A 20,744-nucleotide genomic window follows, 5' to 3' on the forward strand; every position below is an offset into this window, starting at 1 on the left:
ATATAATAAAAAGTTATATAAAACCAATAGAAAACGAAAAATGAAAAAGAATAAAATCAAGGGTTTGCTGTAAAGTATCTATATTACTGAAAACCTGAAATTCGAGTGGACTCTTTAAAAATGTGTAATACTTTTTTTAACAACCACAAAGCTGAAATTTATTTATTTTTTTATGAAAATTCTTTTAGAGGTATTAGATGCCACAAATACAAAATGAGCCACTATCATTACTTTTTTGTATGAGTTCTAGTAAAAAAATAAATAAGTAAACTCACTCAGCTATTTATTTACTTTAAACTTTCTGATTTGTTATTTTGTGCCTGAGCACTAGTGGACACAGTGGGGGAAAGAAAGTGAGAAAAAATAAACAGTGGGCCGGAAGACCCTCAAATCCTGTTTAGCCTCCTGGGAGTGTTTACAAGAGAATGCAGCTCTCTATTTCTCACAGAAAGATCTGTTCTAGAAACTACAGCTATTTCTTTCTACTTTTTTCAGGTATTCAGCAGTAGTTTTAAAACTCAAAGTATGTTTTTTTGTATTATTACAAGGATAAACGTTGATATGACTTGTGATATGGCTCATATAAACGACATGGCTCATATCATTCCAGAGAAACAGAAATTGCTACAGGTTCCGATTAAGTTGTGATTTTACTGATATACATCCCAAATCACACTTAAGTAAGAATGAAGACATTGCTGAAAGGGAGCAAACATTCCCCAAAGAGGCATTTGTTTTGGATGGGCATTTGAATGTAAATCTAGACAATCCTACAGGCAGTTCCATGAGACATCCTGCAAAAAGAGACATGAGTGGATATTCCAGCAGTGATCCACTGTCTTTCCACTGAATAATAGACACCATGCTATGAAATAAACAATAAACAATAGAAGCAAAAAAACAAAACTTTAATATAGCAATTTTTGTAAATATATACATATAAAGATATAAGCTATACAGATTGTCAGTTGCTTTTCTTGCCTATGGTGCCAATAGAAATTATTGTGAGCTGTTATTATTTTCCCTGAGCTGGGAACTACAACAGATCTTAGTGTTCCCCCACTTGCCAAATCTCACTGACTGTTCTTGTTTTTCTGTTTAGGTGTGGAGGCAAAGTCAACCCCTATTTTTGTATTCTCTTGTGCTGCTGATTTTCTAAATACCAGATTCAGATTCAGGTCCTGCATGGGTGGCTGACATTTTTTTCAGATTAATATAGAAAAAACAGAAGTCCTTGTTTGTGCCCCTGACAGTTTTGTGCTTTAACTTTGGATGATCACGATCACATGAAATCTCACGCTGTGATTCTCACGCTGTGAATTAGAAATTATGGCAAATACTTTTATCTCATCCTTTCTGGAATATTGCAATTGCTTGTTCACTTGTCTCAACAAAACCTCCTCAGAATGTATGCAAGTTGTTCAGAATGCACCTGTGAGTACTGTCAGGTCACTTTCTAATTCAGATGCACTGGCTCCTCGTCAACTTCAGAGTCCACTTCAAGATTCTGGTTGTGACTTTCAGAGCTCTCTGTGGGTAAACACTGATGTACATCACTGAACCTTTACAGCCATTTGTCTCCAGCAGGTCTCTGATATCCTGCGATCAGGATATCAGAGACCTTGTGTTATACAAGAAAACTAAAGGAGACACAGATTTTCCCACAGTGACCCCTAGACTCTCCCCCACTGAGCCTTAGATCTACGGATTTGGTGGTTTCTTATAAAAAACAACTAAAGAGCCATCTTTTTAAGTAAAGTTGCTTTTGGGTAACTTTTTTAGACAATTTTTTGTGATATTTATCTTAAAAGGTGCTATATAAATAAAACTGTGCATACATTCCAGCAAAATTCACATGATAAGATCAGACTTTAGCTTTAAGAACATAAAAGCACGGCTCCATCCTGCCTTGTATGAACAATTCAAGTTGTTGCTTGTGGTGTAATGTTGTGGTTCCTTGGCACATCTTGGGCGCCTTAGTACTGAGCATCATTTAAAATGCCACATCCTACCTGAGTAGCTACTCTTGCTGATTATATCCATCCCTTTTTGGCAACAGTGTATAATCTACTAATGACAACGTGCCAGGTCACAAAGCTCAAATGATCTCAAATTGGTTTCTTGAATATAACAATGAGCTCGCTGTACTCAGGTGGCCTCCACCACCACCAGATCTCAGTCCAAGAGAGCATCTTTGGGATATGGAGGAATGAGAATTTCAGATCATGGATGTACAACGAACAGATCTGCAGCATCTCTGTGATGCTATCATATCAATATGGAACAAAAAACCTGTTCCTAATGAAGTGGATGGTGAGTTTTTGTAGCCTTTTTTTTTTATTATTTTTTTTATTTTTTACAGCCAATGGTATAAAAGTGATGGGCCGTAATAGCTGAGGTATCCTGGATAAATGCCATAGGACTTCTGTGGATTCTGGAGCCCCCCTGTGGTGGGATTTGGCTACTGCATGGACAGGGGCATAACAAATACGATTTCAAATCTAAGTTTTTTTCAGAGCTGCACTTTGAGGGCAGACGACTTCGTCATGGAAAAATAGCGAGATGACAGACACAATTTCCTCTTGTTATAGCAGGAAAGGCGCAGATAACTAACGGTTCTGTTTTATTTGGCAGTACCAGTAAAGACTGTGTAACACAGCAACTTATTGAAGTCAGCCAGTCACTCTGCGTCCGTGATAACATATCACAATGCCCACAATAAAAAACAAACAAACTGTGTATTATGTTTGCACGTATTATAACTGGCAAATCATTCCTAGTCCACTAAATCATTTGCAGACATTAAACAATATGGAAACAAAAAAGAAAAATAATGAAGCAAATACACATTTACTGTAGTGCTCTACATTAATACATTAGAGACCGTTTCATAATAATGTTCCTTTTATTTAACAAACGTGGAATATGATACAGAATAAAGAACTCAATATTACTCCACAGAGCCACCCAGTGGCAAAATATAAAACTACAAGTTTCAGATGCGAGCCTGTCCGGGACGTTACTAGTGCTGTGGTTATGCTGCTATAACTTCTTTCCTGCAAAGCTAAAAAGCCTTTACAAACTAGTAAGTCAAACATTTTCAAATTTCTAGTTGTGACAAAAAACAATGTGAGTGATTCTCCTCACAGTGCGACTGTGGCTTTGATTTTTTGGCTCCATGTTACGTTTGACCTGGAGAAAGAGATTTTTTTTTTTTTACTGATATTGTAGCTACAGCACTGACTGATTCTTAATAAGTGATAAACTAATAGCCTTTTAAGGAGGTGATTCAATAATGACTTCTGCAGATTTTAATAAGAGCGACTGCACTGGTATAGAATAGAAAAGCTAAACACAAAAGGGATTTTTCATTATCCCCAAAATTAATAATTAAAGACTAATCTTTAGAATTAGTAGATAACATATTCACAAAGAAGCAGCACTTTAAAGCCTTTGGAAAAGAAGACTTTAAAACCCAAAGAAGTACTGCTAAATAAAGTATCCATATCAGACACTTTCTAATTGTGGTGTATATCAAGCTACAATTCTCCATCAATCGTGCCACACAGATAAATGACTGATGATACTCTGTGTGTTAATGACTAATTAATTAATCATTAATTAATGTTGAGCATAGTTTTGCAAGATTATTAGTTTTCAGCAGTCTGAGGAGAGATAAAACAACGATGAAGTTGGGTTTGCATGCTCTAAGCTCTCATGTAGTCAATAGCGTGTGAAGGATATAGCAGCTGAAAGATGTTAGGACTCTAATTTGCTTGCTAACGATGATGAGGGTCCTGCTATGTCTTTCAAGATGTGTGTATAAGCATTCCTCAATGAGCTGCTTACATGCTGTATCTCACGCTCTAAATTGAAACTGACACTGAAACCAGAGATTTTAAAAATCTCTGTGGTGATACTTTCTGTCTCATTTCCTGGCCTGCCAAAATAAGTGGCAAAACGATATGACCCCTGTAAATTTAGAAGAAGAAAAAAATCAGTGAAAATGCAGTTTGAACTAATGATAGACCAGCATCAAAATCCAGCTGAGTGACTGATCCCAGCTCACATCAGCTTCTCATTAGTGGTCACCACCCGCCCTTTACTTTATGCCATCAGTTTCACCACTGTTAACTACTTCAGTAAGGTGGAAACTCACATTAGCAGAGTTCTGATCTGGGATCAGGAGGTTAATTTTCACCTGTCATTGCTCAGTGTCAGGCCAATCGAGCCGGTGAGTTGTTTCTCTTTTATTAAATGCAGAAAAAAAGCAAAACTCCTCAGCAAAGAAAAGTTCATCCTCCTTCGTGTGGAGACGCTTTTTTTTTTTATTGTATCTTTGGAAAGCGGTGGCAATGAGACAGAGACCAGACAAAAAAGTTCTCTTTTAACATCACTGCGTTGCCTTGATAGTGCTTTCACATCACTCTCAACCAAAAACAACAACAACAAAAAAGATGCTGTTTCAAAGAGCTGCTTGCTTATGAAGCTGCTGGTTTAACCCTTCACAGCAGGGCCGTGGTTTGGATGTCCGACTGGAGCAGAAAAAGAAAGAAAAAAAACATTTCAAAGCCTGAATTACAACTCACAAATTCCCTTTCCAATTTTTTAAGGCCTTTGCTGTTTATTCCTTTCCCCTCCCGCCCTTAACAACAGTAAATTACAGAAGCAGTACTGAAAATAAAAATCTTAATTCCTTGTTATTGTAAAAAAAAAAGAAAGAAAGAAAGAAAGAAAATCTGCACAAAAGTCTGAATGACAGTACAAAACGAAGGGTTAATATGCCATGTAAATGTACGGGGGAGGGACATTACTGCTGGGAGGAAAAAAAATCTCTTCTGCCTTTTCAATAATGAAAACATCTCATTATTTTTACATTTCAGAATTATGTCACATAATCTGAAACTATATATATATATGCATGTATATATAAAAAGAACAGAAAAAGAAAACAGTTTTTGATTTTCTTCAGTTTCTTTTCTTTTTTTTGCAAATGAATGCTAGAAACACATAAACCTCTTAAATATATTTGTCAGTGCAACATTATTTCTTTTGAGTCCACGCTACAGTATCCTTTCTCCTTAGCTGCTGCAGCTACAGTGCTCTACAGCTGAAAGCACAGGTGGGGGAGGGGCAGGGGGCGGTGTAAAAGCTGAGGGGAGAGAGGGTCGCCCGGTCCTGAAAATAAAATGAACAAGCTGAGAACGTGTGTTCACCACGGCACAACATACAAAGCACATCCATGTAAAAAGACTCCACGCCTCCCAGGATTGATTTTTTTTTTGGATTGTTTTGACTGTGGCACAAAACCCCCCCACTGAGTTCAGGGGCCCCAGCAGCCTCGTGGAGGGGGGGGGGGGGGGGGGGGGGGGCACCACCACCCTGGGATTGAAGAGTTCACACCTGGGCGACGTTTCACTTCTTTTAAGCTTAAAAAGAGATAGAAAAAACAAACACGTTGCTGTTCTCTGTGAGTGTCCTGCCATAGGCTACCCCCTTTTTTTGATTTTTTCATGGGGAAGGGTGTGGAGAGGAGGGACTGTGGTCTCACGGTATTTTGTGTTGGCGAGGAACCCCTCCTCCCCCTCCAGCCCTCCAACCGTATGTATAAGGGGGCAACCATCCTTTGGTAAAGCATCCCAGACGATGCTCGATTCCCACCCCCAACCCCACCTCACCCCCACTCCAACCCACTGTACCAGCGTCCTGTCCTTTTTGACATCAGCTCTGACATCACAACATTATGGCTGCTACACGTGAAACACGTTAAAAACTCTTCACAGCCCCCAAGAGGAGGAGGTCGGGGCGCTTGAGCTACACTACAGCATGTGGACAATACAAACTGGGCTTTTTTATTTAAAAAAATTTTTTTCATCATGAGACACATGTGTCTGGCTAAATTACTGATAGCACCATTCGTCAGTTAGTGTGTTAACCCCTCTTTTTTACAGGTTTCTACCACGAGGGGCTCGCAAAACAAAGTGCATTCAAGCTGCATTGTCCAGATAGCACTGCCTGGGTGAACAATCCACAGTGACAAGACAGTAAGGGATTTAGATAAAGCAAAGCAACGAGGATTGGTGTTTGTTTGTTTTTGCCAAATATTTGATATATTTTACCACCTCCTCTGAAATTGTCACGAGTGTGTTTAAAGTTCTGGAAAACATCACAGTGACCAGTTCAGCTCACAGCAGAGATATGGCGTGGTCATGAGTGATCAGAAGAAGAAGAGTGCTGAGAGTTCATCTCTTTTTTTTGTTTTGTTTTTGTGCGTTTGCTACCTCTCGATTCATTCATCCTTGGGGCTCTTTTTGACAAGTGGATGTTTCGGTGACAGATGGCTTGAATGCACATTGAAATCGCTGGAGCGTCAGCGAGCGGGCGAATCATGCTCAGCTGAGCGACTGAAAATGAAACACTGCACCTTCCACGAAACAGTCCAGGAGATTGTATTTACACACACGCACACGCAAAAACCCATGACAAAAGGGATACTGTAGCTTTTTTTTTCCTTTTACTTTTTACTTTCTTTAAAAAAAGGACAATAAAATATATTAAAACTTATTTACAGTGTGTGTGTTTTTGTTTTGGACAGAAAACAAACAAACAAATACAACAACAAAAAAAACCTGTGATAAACTCTTGTCCTGTTTTGCAGGTATTTCTAAGGTCATGTGCCCCTGTTTCCTGTCATTATAGCTTAAGCCAAGTACAGTAAAAAACACCGATATCAACAGAGGATTCCAACAAAAACGTATTAAAGGCACTGTCAGAACCATACATTGCCATGAATGGGACCCTTACTTTAGAGTGATAGGGGTCAAAGGGGAGGAAAGGGTACATGTCTCACGGCACACTCTGTTTGCCACGCCATGGGGCGAATCTACAGTTTTTACCGGATATGGTTCACTTAGGATGTCAATACGTCTCTTTCTAAAAGGTGAAAACAGCCGTTACCAACTGATGGTAATAATAAAAAGACGTTTCTTTTTTTTTTTTTCCAGAAAACGATAAATACTTTAAACATCATTAATAAATTGGTCTCAACACCAGCATCCGATTGTAAAAATGAATGAAAATCAAAATAGAAAATTAAAATATCATCTGTACATATTTTTTTTCCTGTATTTTATTTGTACACAGTGTCCCTCCCCCTTTACTGGTAGGCTCTGTTTTTTTTTTTTTAACTGCAGCTCCTGAGAAAAGCATGGATCAGTCCAGACCTCCTGTTGGTTCCTGAACCTGTCCCTCGTCCAGAGATTCGAGGGCATCGGCAGCCCGTCTGCTTGCAGACAGGCGGGATTATATGCCTGCAGACAGTCTCGTGCGAGAGCCCGGCCCATCGCACACAGTCACATGAATGCGCTCTGTCCTGAATCACGCCTCCGAGTACGAGCTCTGTACGTTGAGTTTGTCTTTCTTTAGCTTGACGCCGTCCACGAGCTCAAAGTTGTAGTTCTCCAGAGCTGACAAGTTCCTGTCCGACATGCCTCCGTGTGAGCAGGCGCAGTACAAGACCACGCCGCAGATGGCCCCCAGGAAGACCCCGAGGGCAGACATGGCGATGATGGTGATCAGGATGGGGTCAAGCGTCTTTAGCATGCTGCCTTCAGGGATCTGGTTGTTATCCACAAAGTCTGGATATTCTGTGTTTTCCGGAACTAGAGAGGAAGCAAGGAGCAGAAGAGAAAAAGAAAAGTGAGAAAATAAACTATAAAAGGTTAGAATGCACAACAAACCTGATGTGTGAAAGGACTTACTGATTTCATTAATATCCTCCGGCAATATTGGCTCAGTGGGCACGTCGGGATCTTTAAAGAGAAATTCATATTAAAAGCAGAGCTAAATGACAAAATGCAGTCAGAGCTGTGTGCCAAAGTGCTGTTTTAGTTCAAAAACTGAAGGAAGTCACTGAAACTATGCACAAAGCTTCACCTTTACAGTCTAGCAGTGTGATCCCATCGAGAACCTTAATGTCATCCACAGCAATATCTCCCCAGCTCTTTCTCTCCACTAGACTTTCGATCACCACCTTGGCAAAAAAAATAAGTGAGCCTCTAGAGTGACAGCACACACACAAAAAGCACAGGTAAATTAAAAGGTGGGTCAGTTACCTGATAAGGCTTGTTGGTGCGTGGCACGAGGACACGACCTTCCCTCCAGCGGTTGCCTTGGTGGCCGCTGACTGTCCACAGTAGGACATCTGCAGGTCCCTTCTCCGTTTGCTTGCGCTGCTTGATGTGTAGTGTGCCGATGTGTGGCCCAAACATGTGGTACCAGAATGACACACAGAGGTCCGAGTCCGGGGAGCTGACCACGGGGCTGACGAGTCGAGCCACCTCTGTCTCTTGGGGGCTGGTTGCTAAGGTGTAGATGAAATTCCCCGGTTCACCTGTAATGTAAAGCCCTTGTATCAGCAACACAGAGGTAAAATGCCACATGTACTGTGTCAGATGTTGTGAGTCTATCATCTGAGGTACTTACCTGTGTGGTCCATGTTGGGTCCGATGTTGAGGGTAGGTGTGCCGCTGGACTGGATCTGCCACCTAGATCCCGTGTCCTCCGATGTCCAGCTGCAGAAGGACGGATCATTGGCTCGGCCAAAGTCGCAGGCAAACCAGAGAAAAGCTGTGTGAAGAAAGATCAAGATCATGTGTCACAGGAGAAAAAAAACCTTAATCATTCTGCTTATTACAAAAGGAGAAGCTGCCAGTAGCCCTGGGCTCTATCCGAACAATGACCGCAGGGCCTGTCATGGTATAACTACAGGCTACACTTTGGAGCTTCCTTCTCTTATTCTGCTCTGGAACAGACCACTAGAGGGCAGCAGATAACTGTGGGACATAAGCCTACAGTCCTACAGGTGGGGGTGATACAAGCAGCTAACTCATGAAGGAGAAGCAGGAGTCGGACAAAAGGTAAATTACAGTTCTGACATGAGAAAGAGTGTGAACCAATGGCACAGACCTCATGCAGTCCTTGTGTCTTGGCTGTATTTAATGATCTCTTCTAATGAATGCAACAGGGTATGTAAAGAATGCATTAAACGGGAACACTGAGAAGAGTCAAAACCCCCAATGGCAGGGACAGGAAGACAGATGCCTGGACACCGTGCCCAGTTGGGAAAGGAAACATTCATAGCAACCCGCTGCGAACTGACGATTTTAATGAGAGCAGGGACATGGGATTCGAAGACAGCTATGGTAACAGCGCCGGGGCCCCACTCCAACAATGCCATCCCCTGTGGACACACGCCGTGTCGAAGAAGCCTTCATCGAGGCCAGAAAATGTGTGGGAGCTCGGGCTTTAGTGTTTTCCAAATTAGATAAAGAAAGACTTCAAGGAACACTGGGGAAACGAGATGTTTGGGAGGCCAGCCATAGCTTTATTCTCCAACATGAAATGCCTTTAGAGATACCACTCTTTGAATGACAGAATCTATGAGCTAATATTCCCTTAAAAAATGGGAAGGATTTAACTAACTTCTGCAGGCAATGACGCTATTTACCCATTAAACACAAAGGATGGAATTCCCATCACATATCAACCACATTTCAGGGTCCAAGCCACCATTTTCCCCATAGAAACTTCATTCCCAATTAAAACGACTTTGGCTTTTTTTTCCATTATGAGGAGCCTGTGACTCACTTGGCCATTATGTATGTATATATATTTATTTCTCCATGAATGTGAGTGGAAACTATATCCCCTGAGATGCATGGTGCATGACACACACACACATTCACATGGACACACACACACAGCTTATTAACATGCATGGTTTGAGAGTCTTGAGATGAAAAGTCAAATAGATAGGCGTTTACCTGTACTTCATTAGACTCATACAGACATACACACACAAAAATGTGCATAAATGCATACACACATTTGCATCTTAGAGCTACTCTAATAATATCGCTCGTGCCCCAAATCGAAGACAGACCGCAGAGCCAGCTGACTGAGAGAAAGGGGGTTGGGTGGAGCCTACGGCCCATTAGCCAAGGTCAGGCTGGGGCACTGCTTCTTGACTGCTGCCTCATCAGCCCGCTGTAGGAGACACTGGCTATGTGTGTCTGTCCATGCATGTGGGCCCCAAAGTGCACCTAACTTCCTCCAGTCATTTGCATCTGGCTTTTACAGGTCTGTGCGCGCTCTGTGTGTGTGTCAGTGTCAGCCTGGTGATTAGTGATTATGCTGAGAAGGCAGCAGCAGAGCACCAGTGCTAATCATCGGCTAGCCTTGCATCACGTAGCCTCCCTTTACCCTGTCAGCGGGAGCCTCTCAGGGCCATATCATCAGCTTTAATAACAGACACACATCAGAGGAGAGAGGCTGGCAATCATTATCTCAGGTGTGTCTCTTGATGAATTCATGAAATTAATTCAGAACAAACCATGAGCAGTTAAACATTTGCCCCGCTGTATGTTTCATCGCTCTGATGTGCAAACTTTGAAAGCACTGACCTTAAAAAATATGTATATATGGTATCTTTTGCTCACCTGGGATGGTATCCATTTCAGCAGTAGTGCTCTCTGGCATCATGTTACCACCTGTCACAATACAGAATGTTAGCACAGTTAGCCTAGGTTTGCAATGAGCTAAGTTTCATTTTAAATAAGTACCCATGCTAACTAAACTTGGCGTATCAACGCATGCCTTGTCTCTGGCTTCTTTCTTATGAATGCCTTTTTTCTGGTATTCCTAGCAGGAAGAACTTATACAATACACATGACTGAGACGGTGCCATGCTCATCATTGGAGACTGCTGGTTAATGGGGGGTGCAGGCTGAGATAGTTGACTGGTTAGAAGGAAAAGTAAGCTAGGAGTGAGTAGAGGGGGGGGGAGCCAGAGCAAAAAGCAAGTGAGAGATGAAATGATAGAGAACAGATGTGGGTGAATTGATTTCAGGTGCAAATGCAACAATGCTTTCTGGTGAGCGCTCAGAGCTTAAGGTAAGAAGTGGTAGACTGAAGAGGAGGAGGTGGTAGCAACGGGGGCGCAGCAAATTAGAGTTGTGTGGCTGCCAGGACACACGAGGGTGCATGCATGCTTGCCAGTGTGCAGGGTACAGTACATGGAAGACTGGGTTTGGTATCAAAATCTGACTGCGGCAGCGATGCTACAGAAGCTGTGATGGCGCAGAATCGAGGGAGACGATCGAGCGCCAGCCACAGCAAAAGCAAGGGGAAATTAGGGAAGGGAGGGTTTAGGGGAAGGGGCTGGTCGCAGTCTCATGAAGGTGATGTTAGCACCTGTCACGTCGTAGTCATCACCTGTGCCACTGTGGCAGCTCGCCTGGTCGTCATCACACTCGTCAGACGGGGTGGTGCTCGGGATTGCGGTGGTTGGCGGGAGTGTAGGAGCTGGAGAGGGAGAGAGAGGAAACAATACAGGTTAGATTACAGGTTAAACATGGAAAGTGCACTGATTTTAGCTTAAGGGATTTTTCGACTACTTAAAAAAAAAAAGGTTACAGTGTTTTCCTTTGTTTTTAAGGCCAGTATCTATTGAATAGCATCGCATTTCTTTTTGTTAATTGTCTGAAATCCTTCTTTTCAAGCCTACGATTTTAAGCATATAGTTTAAACAAAAACAGAAAAGGAAAGAAAAGAAGAAGAAACAGTGAAATATATTTCTGTAAGCTCGATTGCTGTGCTCACAGTTCCATGCTGAGCGTTAGTGTAGAACTGAGCTATTAGTATCCATCCTTTCATCAAGCTGTGGAGGTGTGGGTGTATAAATAGAGCTGAAGCGAATACATGGTGCGTAAGGCTTTGAAACTAGAAGGTGGAGTAACAGGACTTGGGACTGGATATAAGCAGGGCCATTCCAGTCTATCATTATGGCCCTGCTTCACTTGGATGTGGGAAAGGCCCAAAATCCGCTCCATGGTCCAGTGCCACACAGCGGTGTGCCTTTTGGAGATTTCAGACCCAATATTTCTCAGGACTCCTTGAGGGTATCTGCACACTGAGGAACTTCCCCAACAACTACATGTCTTCTAAGGTCTTTTTTATATGCTTTCCCACTTCTGTAGGGCCGCTAATGGTGTGATAGCAAGCTAGCAGCTGACAAAGAAACATCTGCAAACAAAACAAGACTGAGCGTGTGTTTGTTGTGTTGTAAGTGTCAGGATTACAACAGAGTTGTAAAAGCAGGGTATAACTGTGTGGCGCAGACAAAATAGCCATTTGTCAGGACAAGTTTTTACACACACAGAGCTTTGGGGATTTTTTACTTTCTTCTCATCAGTCACTGCTTCACTGTGTGGAGAAGCTCAAGGTGAGAGGAAATGTGGGAGGACAGTTTTGCTTTGACGAGCGAACATTGTGTTGCATTTTCCCCCCGTCACACATAGTCTTAAAAAAGCTTGGACTTCACCGTTGTTCTGTTTTTACATGCTTTGTTTCAACTTTACAGCTCTTCCCTACACAGCTGACATGACATATATTGTTGGATGATTTTAAATTTATATCAGCCAGTATCTGCAACGAAGTATGCTTACATCTAAACTAACCCACATTCATTCATGTCACTGACATCACTTCCTGTGCTTGGAGAGTCCAAACCCTGAAGTAGGAGCACTGGAAACGATTTGCTCATTGCGCATCAGTTTGAAACTGCCAGCTTGTCTCTTGCTGGTATTTCAGGCTCAGGTTGCCTTGGTGACTCTCTGTAAATCAACAGTATTCTTCACTGTCTTTGGTAGTTTCACTTGCTTGAAAGTTTATTGTGGGTCCCGACTACAGCCTCTGGTCTCTGGTCACTATGTCACCACAAATTCCTTCCAGTTTGTATGCAGCTTTGAAACGCTATCAAAGGGTTCCAAGAACTTTTGATAGTCCTTCTTCCTGCACTGTATGGCCGCACAAAAAAGTGTATTTCCTCCAATAGTTATAGGAGCTACAAAACACTTCCTGTAGTCCAAACCTTTCATAAGTGTTTGCACTGTCTGAGGATTAAACTGGCTTCCTCAGTGCAGGCCGAGGAGAAGGAATGAGGAGAGAGGCGACAAAAGGGAGGCGAAGACAGACAGGGGCAAGCATCTTGAAAAATGTGTACAATATCTGTAGTTGTGCGTGAGAGCGATTGAGTGTGTTTGTGCATGTGTGTGAGCCAATGCTCTTGCTCGCTCTCTCTGCTAGATGAAATATGAGGCAGATCAGCTCCTGTCAGATTCAGGGTGGGGAAGGTCAGGGATGGGGTCAGCGCTGCGTCAGGGGAGCCTCTCATAGAAATGAGGATTTCGGCCTCCTGCTACGACTTGCTACACACATACACACACAAACACATTTGTACACACTAGGAGATGCACCTGCCTGTGCACTCACCCGACTGTGTACAGTTTACTGTAACCACATGTTTGGCAAGGTGATTGCGGTTGGTCTGTGTGCATAAATCTGTGCGAGTTTGTGTGTATTTGGCATTAACAGCGAAAACAAGCATTATCATCTGACTAAAGCTCCCGGTGGGAGTCCATGAGGCTTACAAGAGAATGGGCCTCCCTGAAATCCAATATGCAAATCCACTTAGGGCTAGGATGCTCCGTGTGCTTATATTGCTGAGCGTTTTTTGTGCTACATCAGCTTTGAGAGAGGCAGATAAAGAGCTGGAAAAAAATAATGGTAATTTTAAAGATAGCAAAGTGGGCGCAGTCCTTTGAAAGAAGAAAGACGTGCCGAGGTTGGGAAGAGTGCGATGAGGGCCAGGATGCAATAATCCTAGTGGGCCAGGTGGGCTTTCATTTGATCCCCTGTAGAAGTGGCTAGCTATTGGGGGCAGCTTTGATGTTACAGGGAGACAAGACAACTATCCCTTGTAAGGATAAAGAGCAGGAGCTGGACAGCTGTGGGCTCGACATAGGGAGCGCTCATGCACGTCTTTAAATAAACAGGACTGTGGCAAAGACATGACGCGCTAGCTCCTCACAGCCATGCCATTAGCTAGGATGATAGACTGCTCACCTGCGTGTGAGTCAACACACGTCAGATGTGAGCATGTAGTCTGAGAGGTCTAGGTGTGCCCACTAAGGTTATCATCACGGGGAGAAAATGAAACACAATCGAAGACAGTCTTGGCGTCAACTACGGGAGTGAAAATGTCATTTTCGTGACTAAAAACATCACTATAGCTGAAAATGTCAACTGCTCGAAGAAAGGTTTCACTCTGGGGGAGTAACTTTGCCACCACTGGTAAACACATAATTGTTGCTGGTGGAGAAATGAGCACCACGGGTGGAAATGTCACCAGCGTCAATAGAAATACTACTCTATTTCTTTTATAGTTTTGTGCATCAAAACAGAAAGGAGCATTTTAGACAGAGGACACACAATGCAATCGATTTTATTGAAAGTCCTACATGTTTTTGAGCTTTACCTTCAATCTCGCAGCCCAGCAGCTCCAGCCGCAGGCCCATCCCAGCAGGAGTGGCCCTCTCTGGGTAAATCCTGACAAAACGGGTCAGCAGAGGCTCCACGGTCCTCAGTTCAGGAGTGTCATAATTGCTGTTGCCTTCAAATATCTGGCAGGGAAAAGGGCAAGAGTGATAAAGATTAGTATTGACTGCTACAGCCCCCCAAATGCAGGTACCCTACAGCAAAATTACTCCTACGTTCTGAAAATGGATACAGAGGGTTGGTTGTTTTGGGTAGGTGGACAGATGAAAAGTAAAATAAATAAATAAGCTGACCAGATGTGTAATCTTGCTGATATCCAAAGCACAGACTAGGTGAGTGACACAGGAGTCCAGTGGCAAAGACAGCATGACTCACACCTCTGACAAGGGTAACTTTCTGCTCCTTTAACTCTTTCTCCGGTCCTCCATGTGGGAAGGTATAAACGAAGGAAAAGAGGAGGCAGTGTGGGAGAAGCAAGCCAAGAAAGAGAGAGAGGAATGACGGAAGCGGATTAATGGGTTTGATCACGTGAAGACGGCTGGTGAGCCTTAGATGCTGGGAAACTCTTAGGCAAGAGGAGAAAGGACACTAACTAGGACAGCCGGGATATGGATCCTCCTCACTACCTTCATAAATCAACCATCAGCCCATCTGGATCAGATTTATGCCCTGTCAGGGACACTTGTAATTGGGGACGAGCTGTTGCAGCTCTTCTCGGAGGTGTGTGTGCCTGCATCCGCGAGTATGCACACACTTACATACTTTGTGTGTAAGTGTGTGCATGCATCGAGCAAAGTGTTGGCAAGTATGCCTTCAGCGCAAGGCAGTGCCACTGGGAGATAAATCTCTGGTCACTTCTCGACTGTTGCCCGTTCTTTCCTCTCTCATCCCTCTGACTCCCTTTCACCCCTCCTTCCTCTCTGGAGAGGTTTCACTATCCATTGAAAGGGTTGAACGGTGTGTGTGTGTGTCATGCAGAATACAAAGCAGGAGGAGAGAACAGGGGGAAGGACTCTGAGAGACTCAAGATGCTTATCCTAATGTGATTCAAAGCACTCCTAAAATTGACTCACAATGACTGTTCAATGACTCACAACTGCCCGGCGCGTAGTCGGGTGAAAATTGACTAAATGCGTCATAATCACAATCGATGCTCTGACGTGTCTAAGAGACATTTTTAGAAGTTGGTATTCAAATCATTTTCCACAGTGCTGAAGGTAAAACCTCTGTTAAATCAAAACGTCAATTCCAATCCTTGCTCTTGAAAAAAAAAAAGTCCTGGGTGCATGAATTGAAAAATGATACAAGAGAGCTTTGATTAAGACTAATCTTCTGATTTGATAGCAGAACTGAACACATACCCAAGTATTGTTGGGCACTGTGCAAGGTAAGAGAGAAAAACCCACCTTCGGCCTGTTTCCACTGGTGTCGAGCACCATCCTCCAGTCCGAGCCATTGTTGCTGTAGCCCAGGCGGAACTTCTTCATGAACACCTTGTTTTCTCGGTGCTTCCCTCCCTGGATGATCAAGCCCCTCACTAGCTTCTCCTCGCCGAGATCCACCTGCAGCCACTCGTTAGTGAAGGGCTGTGGCTGGGGCAGCAGGGTCCATCCTGTCCTACTTGTTAGCAAGCGAGCATTCTCTGGTACCCAGCTCCGGTCTGTATGGGAGGACGCGGTGATCTGGTTGTCATTAATCAAGCCTGATACCATGCCCAGCATGCCTGAACACGGGTACTCTGAAAGGCAAATGGGAAAGCAAAAGGTGCTTAGCTTTTTGACACAAACAAAAGAAAACCTAGAGAGCGGATAGATGGAAAAATAAAACATGCGATCTGCATCCAAAGGCTTGAGGTTCAGCATCAGGCTTGCCACGGCTCTGCTTCAGTGAATTTGAGTTCATACAGGGGCATCGTCATGGATAGTCAAAGTCAAAGTGAGGACAACTATTCCCCAAACTCGTTGTGATGTTACTGTGATCTCTGCCTCTATTCTCTTTCTCTGTGTCTCTCTGCCTGCAGATCTCATGCATACTAATTCTTCTGCCTGAGGCGGTTGTCTCCAGGCAGCCAATTAAAACCCTCCTCTCTGTTGGTGTTTCCATCTCCTGCATTCTGGGAGCAGTTTTTCTTTTCATCTCTCTGCCCCTCCCTCTATAGACTCATATACACACAAAAACACATTCTCTTTGTGTTTTATCTGCTGCTGCTGCTGCTGCACTCGTCTACCTTCTGCTCCGCAGCTGTTAACATCTGTGGGGCTGCATCTTTGAACACCTTGTTGTTTCCTGTCCAAAGTTCCAAACTTTTTTCTCCTCTTTCATTGTATTATTTTTTTTATTCTACCTCTGTGATCATCTCTAGCTTAACTTTTTGTATATTTTATGATCTTTGATTCCATCTCCAGTTTGTTTAAAAGAGAGAAAGCTGGTTTTTTTTTTTATTTTCTTTTCTCAAGCCTTGTTTCCAGTGACATCCCCTTGTATAATGAAGTCGAAGGGCACCAATTCATCGCTACTGCTTGTAGAAACATCTGAATGCTTTAACCTTAAACTTTTTTTTGTCCATTTTCATGTTTTTGCCTTGATATTACACGAAAGGTGGCCAGATATAATTCCAATGAAAACTTATTGACTGTACATGGATGTAGAAATTTCTGGTTAGAACAGTCAAAACCCAGCAACAACAGTCAAAACCCAGCAAACTCTAACACTACATGTGAAAATAAAAACAAATTTGTCTCAGATAATAAGTTTTTAAAGCTCTGTCACACTGGTGGGCTGCTCTGAATTTAGGATTACTGTAATTTTTAGCTGTATGAACTGACCTAAGGAGAAAGTTATGCTTTATCTGTAGATAGACATAATTATGTTCATATTCTTTTATCAAATGTTTTGTGAAATCTGTGAAGTAATTTTGTACCATGCGAGTGATTGATAAGGACACAATAGTTCTGAACCCAAGACGGGATTGTCTTTTTGAGATGTTGTAAAAGTCATGCACAGCAACTTACTTATGCTGTAAACACTGTAAAGGAGAGTGATTACACTCTCTTCCAGCTTTGCATTTACATTCTCTACTAGAGTAACTTTGCATGATTCATAATTAAAAATAATCCCAATGTTTGCTGGGCCTCAGTCCACATTATGTCTGAAACAAGCCATTTTAGCTCTCCTCTCTCTTAAAGTGAGAGGTCACCTTTACTTAAAGCTATATGTCCTTTAATTGGCTGCCCCACCCAAACAGAAGGTTGAACTGCAGCGCGATAGAGAGACTGCAGTAAATATTATATACTTCAGAAATTCTTCTTTGCATAGCTAGAAAGAATCCACAGGAGTCCACAAAACTTTTCCACGAGCTGCCACTCGAAGTCTGACACTTGTATTAGCAGCTTTTATTGGGCTTAAATCTTCCTGTGTGTCTCGTCCTATCTTTCCTCCAGCACTTAATCCCAAGACACTGAGTCAGAGACCTGTGCTAAGCAATAATATATTTACTATCTGGCTCCCACGGAGGGATAAATCCCAGCATTATTACATCTTCTGTGTCTGTATGAGACAGAGCGTGCACTGTACCGCAGCAGGAATCAATAGCGTAGCTGCGTCTGGGAAAAGTCAGCGAAAACTTGGAGAAAACAAGGCCCCGTTCAGACTTGTCTTTCTCTCTCTTTTTCTCTGTCTCCAGTTATCTAAACCGGCTCCTGTGAGAACCCGTGGGACAAATCTCTGCTCCCGCATTCTCGAAAAGGTCCAAATTGGAGCTCATGTAACAAATGCTGGCTGTGCGAATGCTCCTCGACTGTTTTATTTTTCTCCCACTTTCTTTCATCTTTGGCCAGAATCTGTTTGAGAGCGATCAGTGAGCTGGGCCCTGGCAGAGCAAAGGCATACTGAACCCCCTTTGAAGTGGGAGGATACAGAGAAAGGTACACATGTGTGATAGTGCGTGTGAGAGACACTGATCTGAGCTTAGACGCTCTGCCCGAGTGCCTGGGTCATCTGGAGCTGTTAATTGACTTCAGCTGCGATGCCATGCACGCAGCGGCACACCCAGGGGAGCAAGCACAAGGTGATACGCGGCTATGTGGGCCATGCACAGGGTTTGGGTGGAGCATCGGTGGTTTATCAGTGATATTTATACACCGCGGCATATTTACTAACAACAGGGTGGCGGATCTTGTTCATTAATGAGTAGCTGTTTAGATCGGCACGCGACCATGATGATTTAAGGGAGAACATCTTGCCGCATTCTGGGATTTTACTCCTCCTCTCCTGTGATGCCTAAGTTATGGCTTTAAAGAAAAACTGGAAGGGGAAAACTTGGAAAAAATGCAGATTTGAAAAGTCCTTTATTGGTGAGAAAAGCAGCGATGAACTTTAAGAGCACTTTAAAAGCACTAGTTACTCAAGATCTTGTATCAAGGATTTGTAACTAAGTGTAGAACGGAGTGAGTCACTGAGTTTATGCAGCCCTCAAGAGCCTCAGAGCTTCTCGTTCTCTGCTAGCATGCAGTGAAGCTGGCAGTGTCTTCAGAGCACCCAGGGGTGCTGACGTCATTCCCGAGGCCCTGTGGTGACTTCGATCCTGTGATGTGTTTATGCTCTGCGCAGCGGTCTGGTCGTGCGCCCCAAAACACACGCCCCATCTGTAACCCTGCTGTACCCACAGTGCTCTGCATATGTACCAGAGAGCTACAAAGCTCCATTAAAAGTTTTTTTTAAAAAACAACACTCGACCGGCTCACATTTAGCTGGCTGCAAATAATTCCACCCCTAATTTTAATCCTGGGCGCTCACAACATTGGAAAAAATACAAGAGGCTTACTTTCATATATTTTGTCCCTGTCCACTTCATTTGTAAGTGCAGGGGAACAAAACACACATCCAAGTGCTAATTAGAATTCAATACACATGTTCATAATCCCGCAGAGAGTCAGGCAGATGTGCTAAAAACCATACGAAAGGGAGCCGCACACACATGCACATACCACACATTAAAATAACATCAACAAAAAAAAAAGGCAAAGATGAGACAAACAAAATCAAAGCTTTAAAAGCAAAGCCAGACTAAAGAGGAGGCTGAGGAAAGATCTGCAGGAGGGATGGGCCCAAACAGAGCCCACCCGGCTTCAGCTCACTCTGCCTGCAAGCTGTTGGCTTCATATATATTGGATGAGGTACATCTAAACATGGGGAGACATAAATAGGCAATCCTCCTTCATGCACCACTTCTCTATTATGCAACAGCTTGCTTTAGCCTTAAAGGAAGCAGATAAGGAGGGAGGTGTTTGCACCAGTGAGGCCTGGATGGGAAATATCAACTAGGTTGCCGCAAGAGAGCAGAAATTCTGACTAGAGTCTGTGGTGTAAGCTGATTAGGCATATGAAAATGGAATATGGAGTCACTGTATGAATGTGTATGTGATCTCAGCAGCAACCAACCTGATATCTTACAGCCGTACACCTCGAAGCGCAGTGCGATGCCTGTTTCCCAGGTAACGGGACGTATCCGAACGAAGCGCGTCAGCGTGGGCTTGGGAAGCTTCGTCTTGGCAACGTCAGTTGGGTTGGTGTTGCCTTGGAAAACCTGTGAAAGATGCAGGAGGGAAGTAAGTTATCAATAGAATATGCTGAGCTGCTGAGATGCAGAATTTCTACGAGACGGAGACGGAATTCACTGGAGCTCAGAGATCGGCCTTCATCTGCATTAAGTTTACACAAGATGTAGCATTGGAAGGCAAGCTTTATGGCCACTTTTTTAATGAGATGGTTTAAATGTTTCCTCTTTCTCCATATGTAGCAGCCCCCACAGGCTGGGTAATGTGACTATGAAACCTGAGACGAGATATACCAGATTGGCTCAAGATGCTCTTTCACTGTCCTCTGTTTCCTGATCAGTTGGAGGTTTTACTGCAGTGTCTTGTTGAAAGGTCACAGACGTCACTGTCCCCCCCTTAGGTCTGTTGACAGTTTACTAGCATCATATGAGTAGGCTGGCCACCCAGCCAAACAACTCCCCGCAGTCCGTCACAGTTCATTCCGGGTAATTGAATCACAGCAGTGACCACATGACCTCCTGACCTCCGTGACTTAGCGGCAATGAGGCAAAGAGGAACCCAGCTGAAGTAAGCAGGATGGAAAAGAGATAGAAAGGCAGTAAGTTTGGTAGTTTGGCTAATCAACTCTAAAGTAAAAAACTAAGAGTAGTTCATGCAGCTGTGTCCAACTGCTTGCCATGCACTCCTTGAGTACAGGGACATCACTAAGGGGAACCTGTAAGAAAACCTTCCACTCTCTCAAAAGTCATGCTGAGTCTCCACTCGCTAACTGTAAAGTGGCTTTTTCCGGAG

The 20,744-nt window shown here is 43.2% G+C and overlaps 1 protein-coding gene across 4 annotated transcripts in view; it reads right to left on the reverse strand.

The window, feature by feature from the left end:
- Positions 1–5,028: 5,028 nt before the first annotated feature.
- Positions 5,029–20,744, reverse strand: part of nrp1a (neuropilin 1a) — a 63,713-nt gene continuing 47,997 nt past the window's right edge. For 3 of the 4 annotated variants that reach the window (XM_085418153.1, XM_085418154.1, XM_085418156.1), the window contains 10 exons: positions 19,837–19,981; positions 15,804–16,135; positions 14,378–14,522; positions 11,254–11,364; positions 10,500–10,550; positions 8,485–8,628; positions 8,115–8,392; positions 7,936–8,032; positions 7,761–7,811; positions 5,029–7,661 (listed from right to left, as the gene is read on the reverse strand). In XM_085418153.1, the coding sequence (XP_085274279.1) occupies positions 7,378–7,661; positions 7,761–7,811; positions 7,936–8,032; positions 8,115–8,392; positions 8,485–8,628; positions 10,500–10,550; positions 11,254–11,364; positions 14,378–14,522; positions 15,804–16,135; positions 19,837–19,981 (1,638 nt within the window). In that variant the 3' untranslated portion in view covers positions 5,029–7,377. The remainder of the gene's footprint in view (positions 7,662–7,760; positions 7,812–7,935; positions 8,033–8,114; positions 8,393–8,484; positions 8,629–10,499; positions 10,551–11,253; positions 11,365–14,377; positions 14,523–15,803; positions 16,136–19,836; positions 19,982–20,744) is intronic. The other variant, XM_085418155.1, reaches the window with a different exon arrangement.

The sequence above is a fragment of the Rhamphochromis longiceps genome, linkage group LG9 (genome assembly GCF_057381845.1).
Source record: "Rhamphochromis longiceps isolate RC_006_pf linkage group LG9, R_longiceps_female_GT1.1, whole genome shotgun sequence".
NCBI classification, from domain to species: Eukaryota; Metazoa; Chordata; class Actinopteri; order Cichliformes; family Cichlidae; genus Rhamphochromis; species Rhamphochromis longiceps.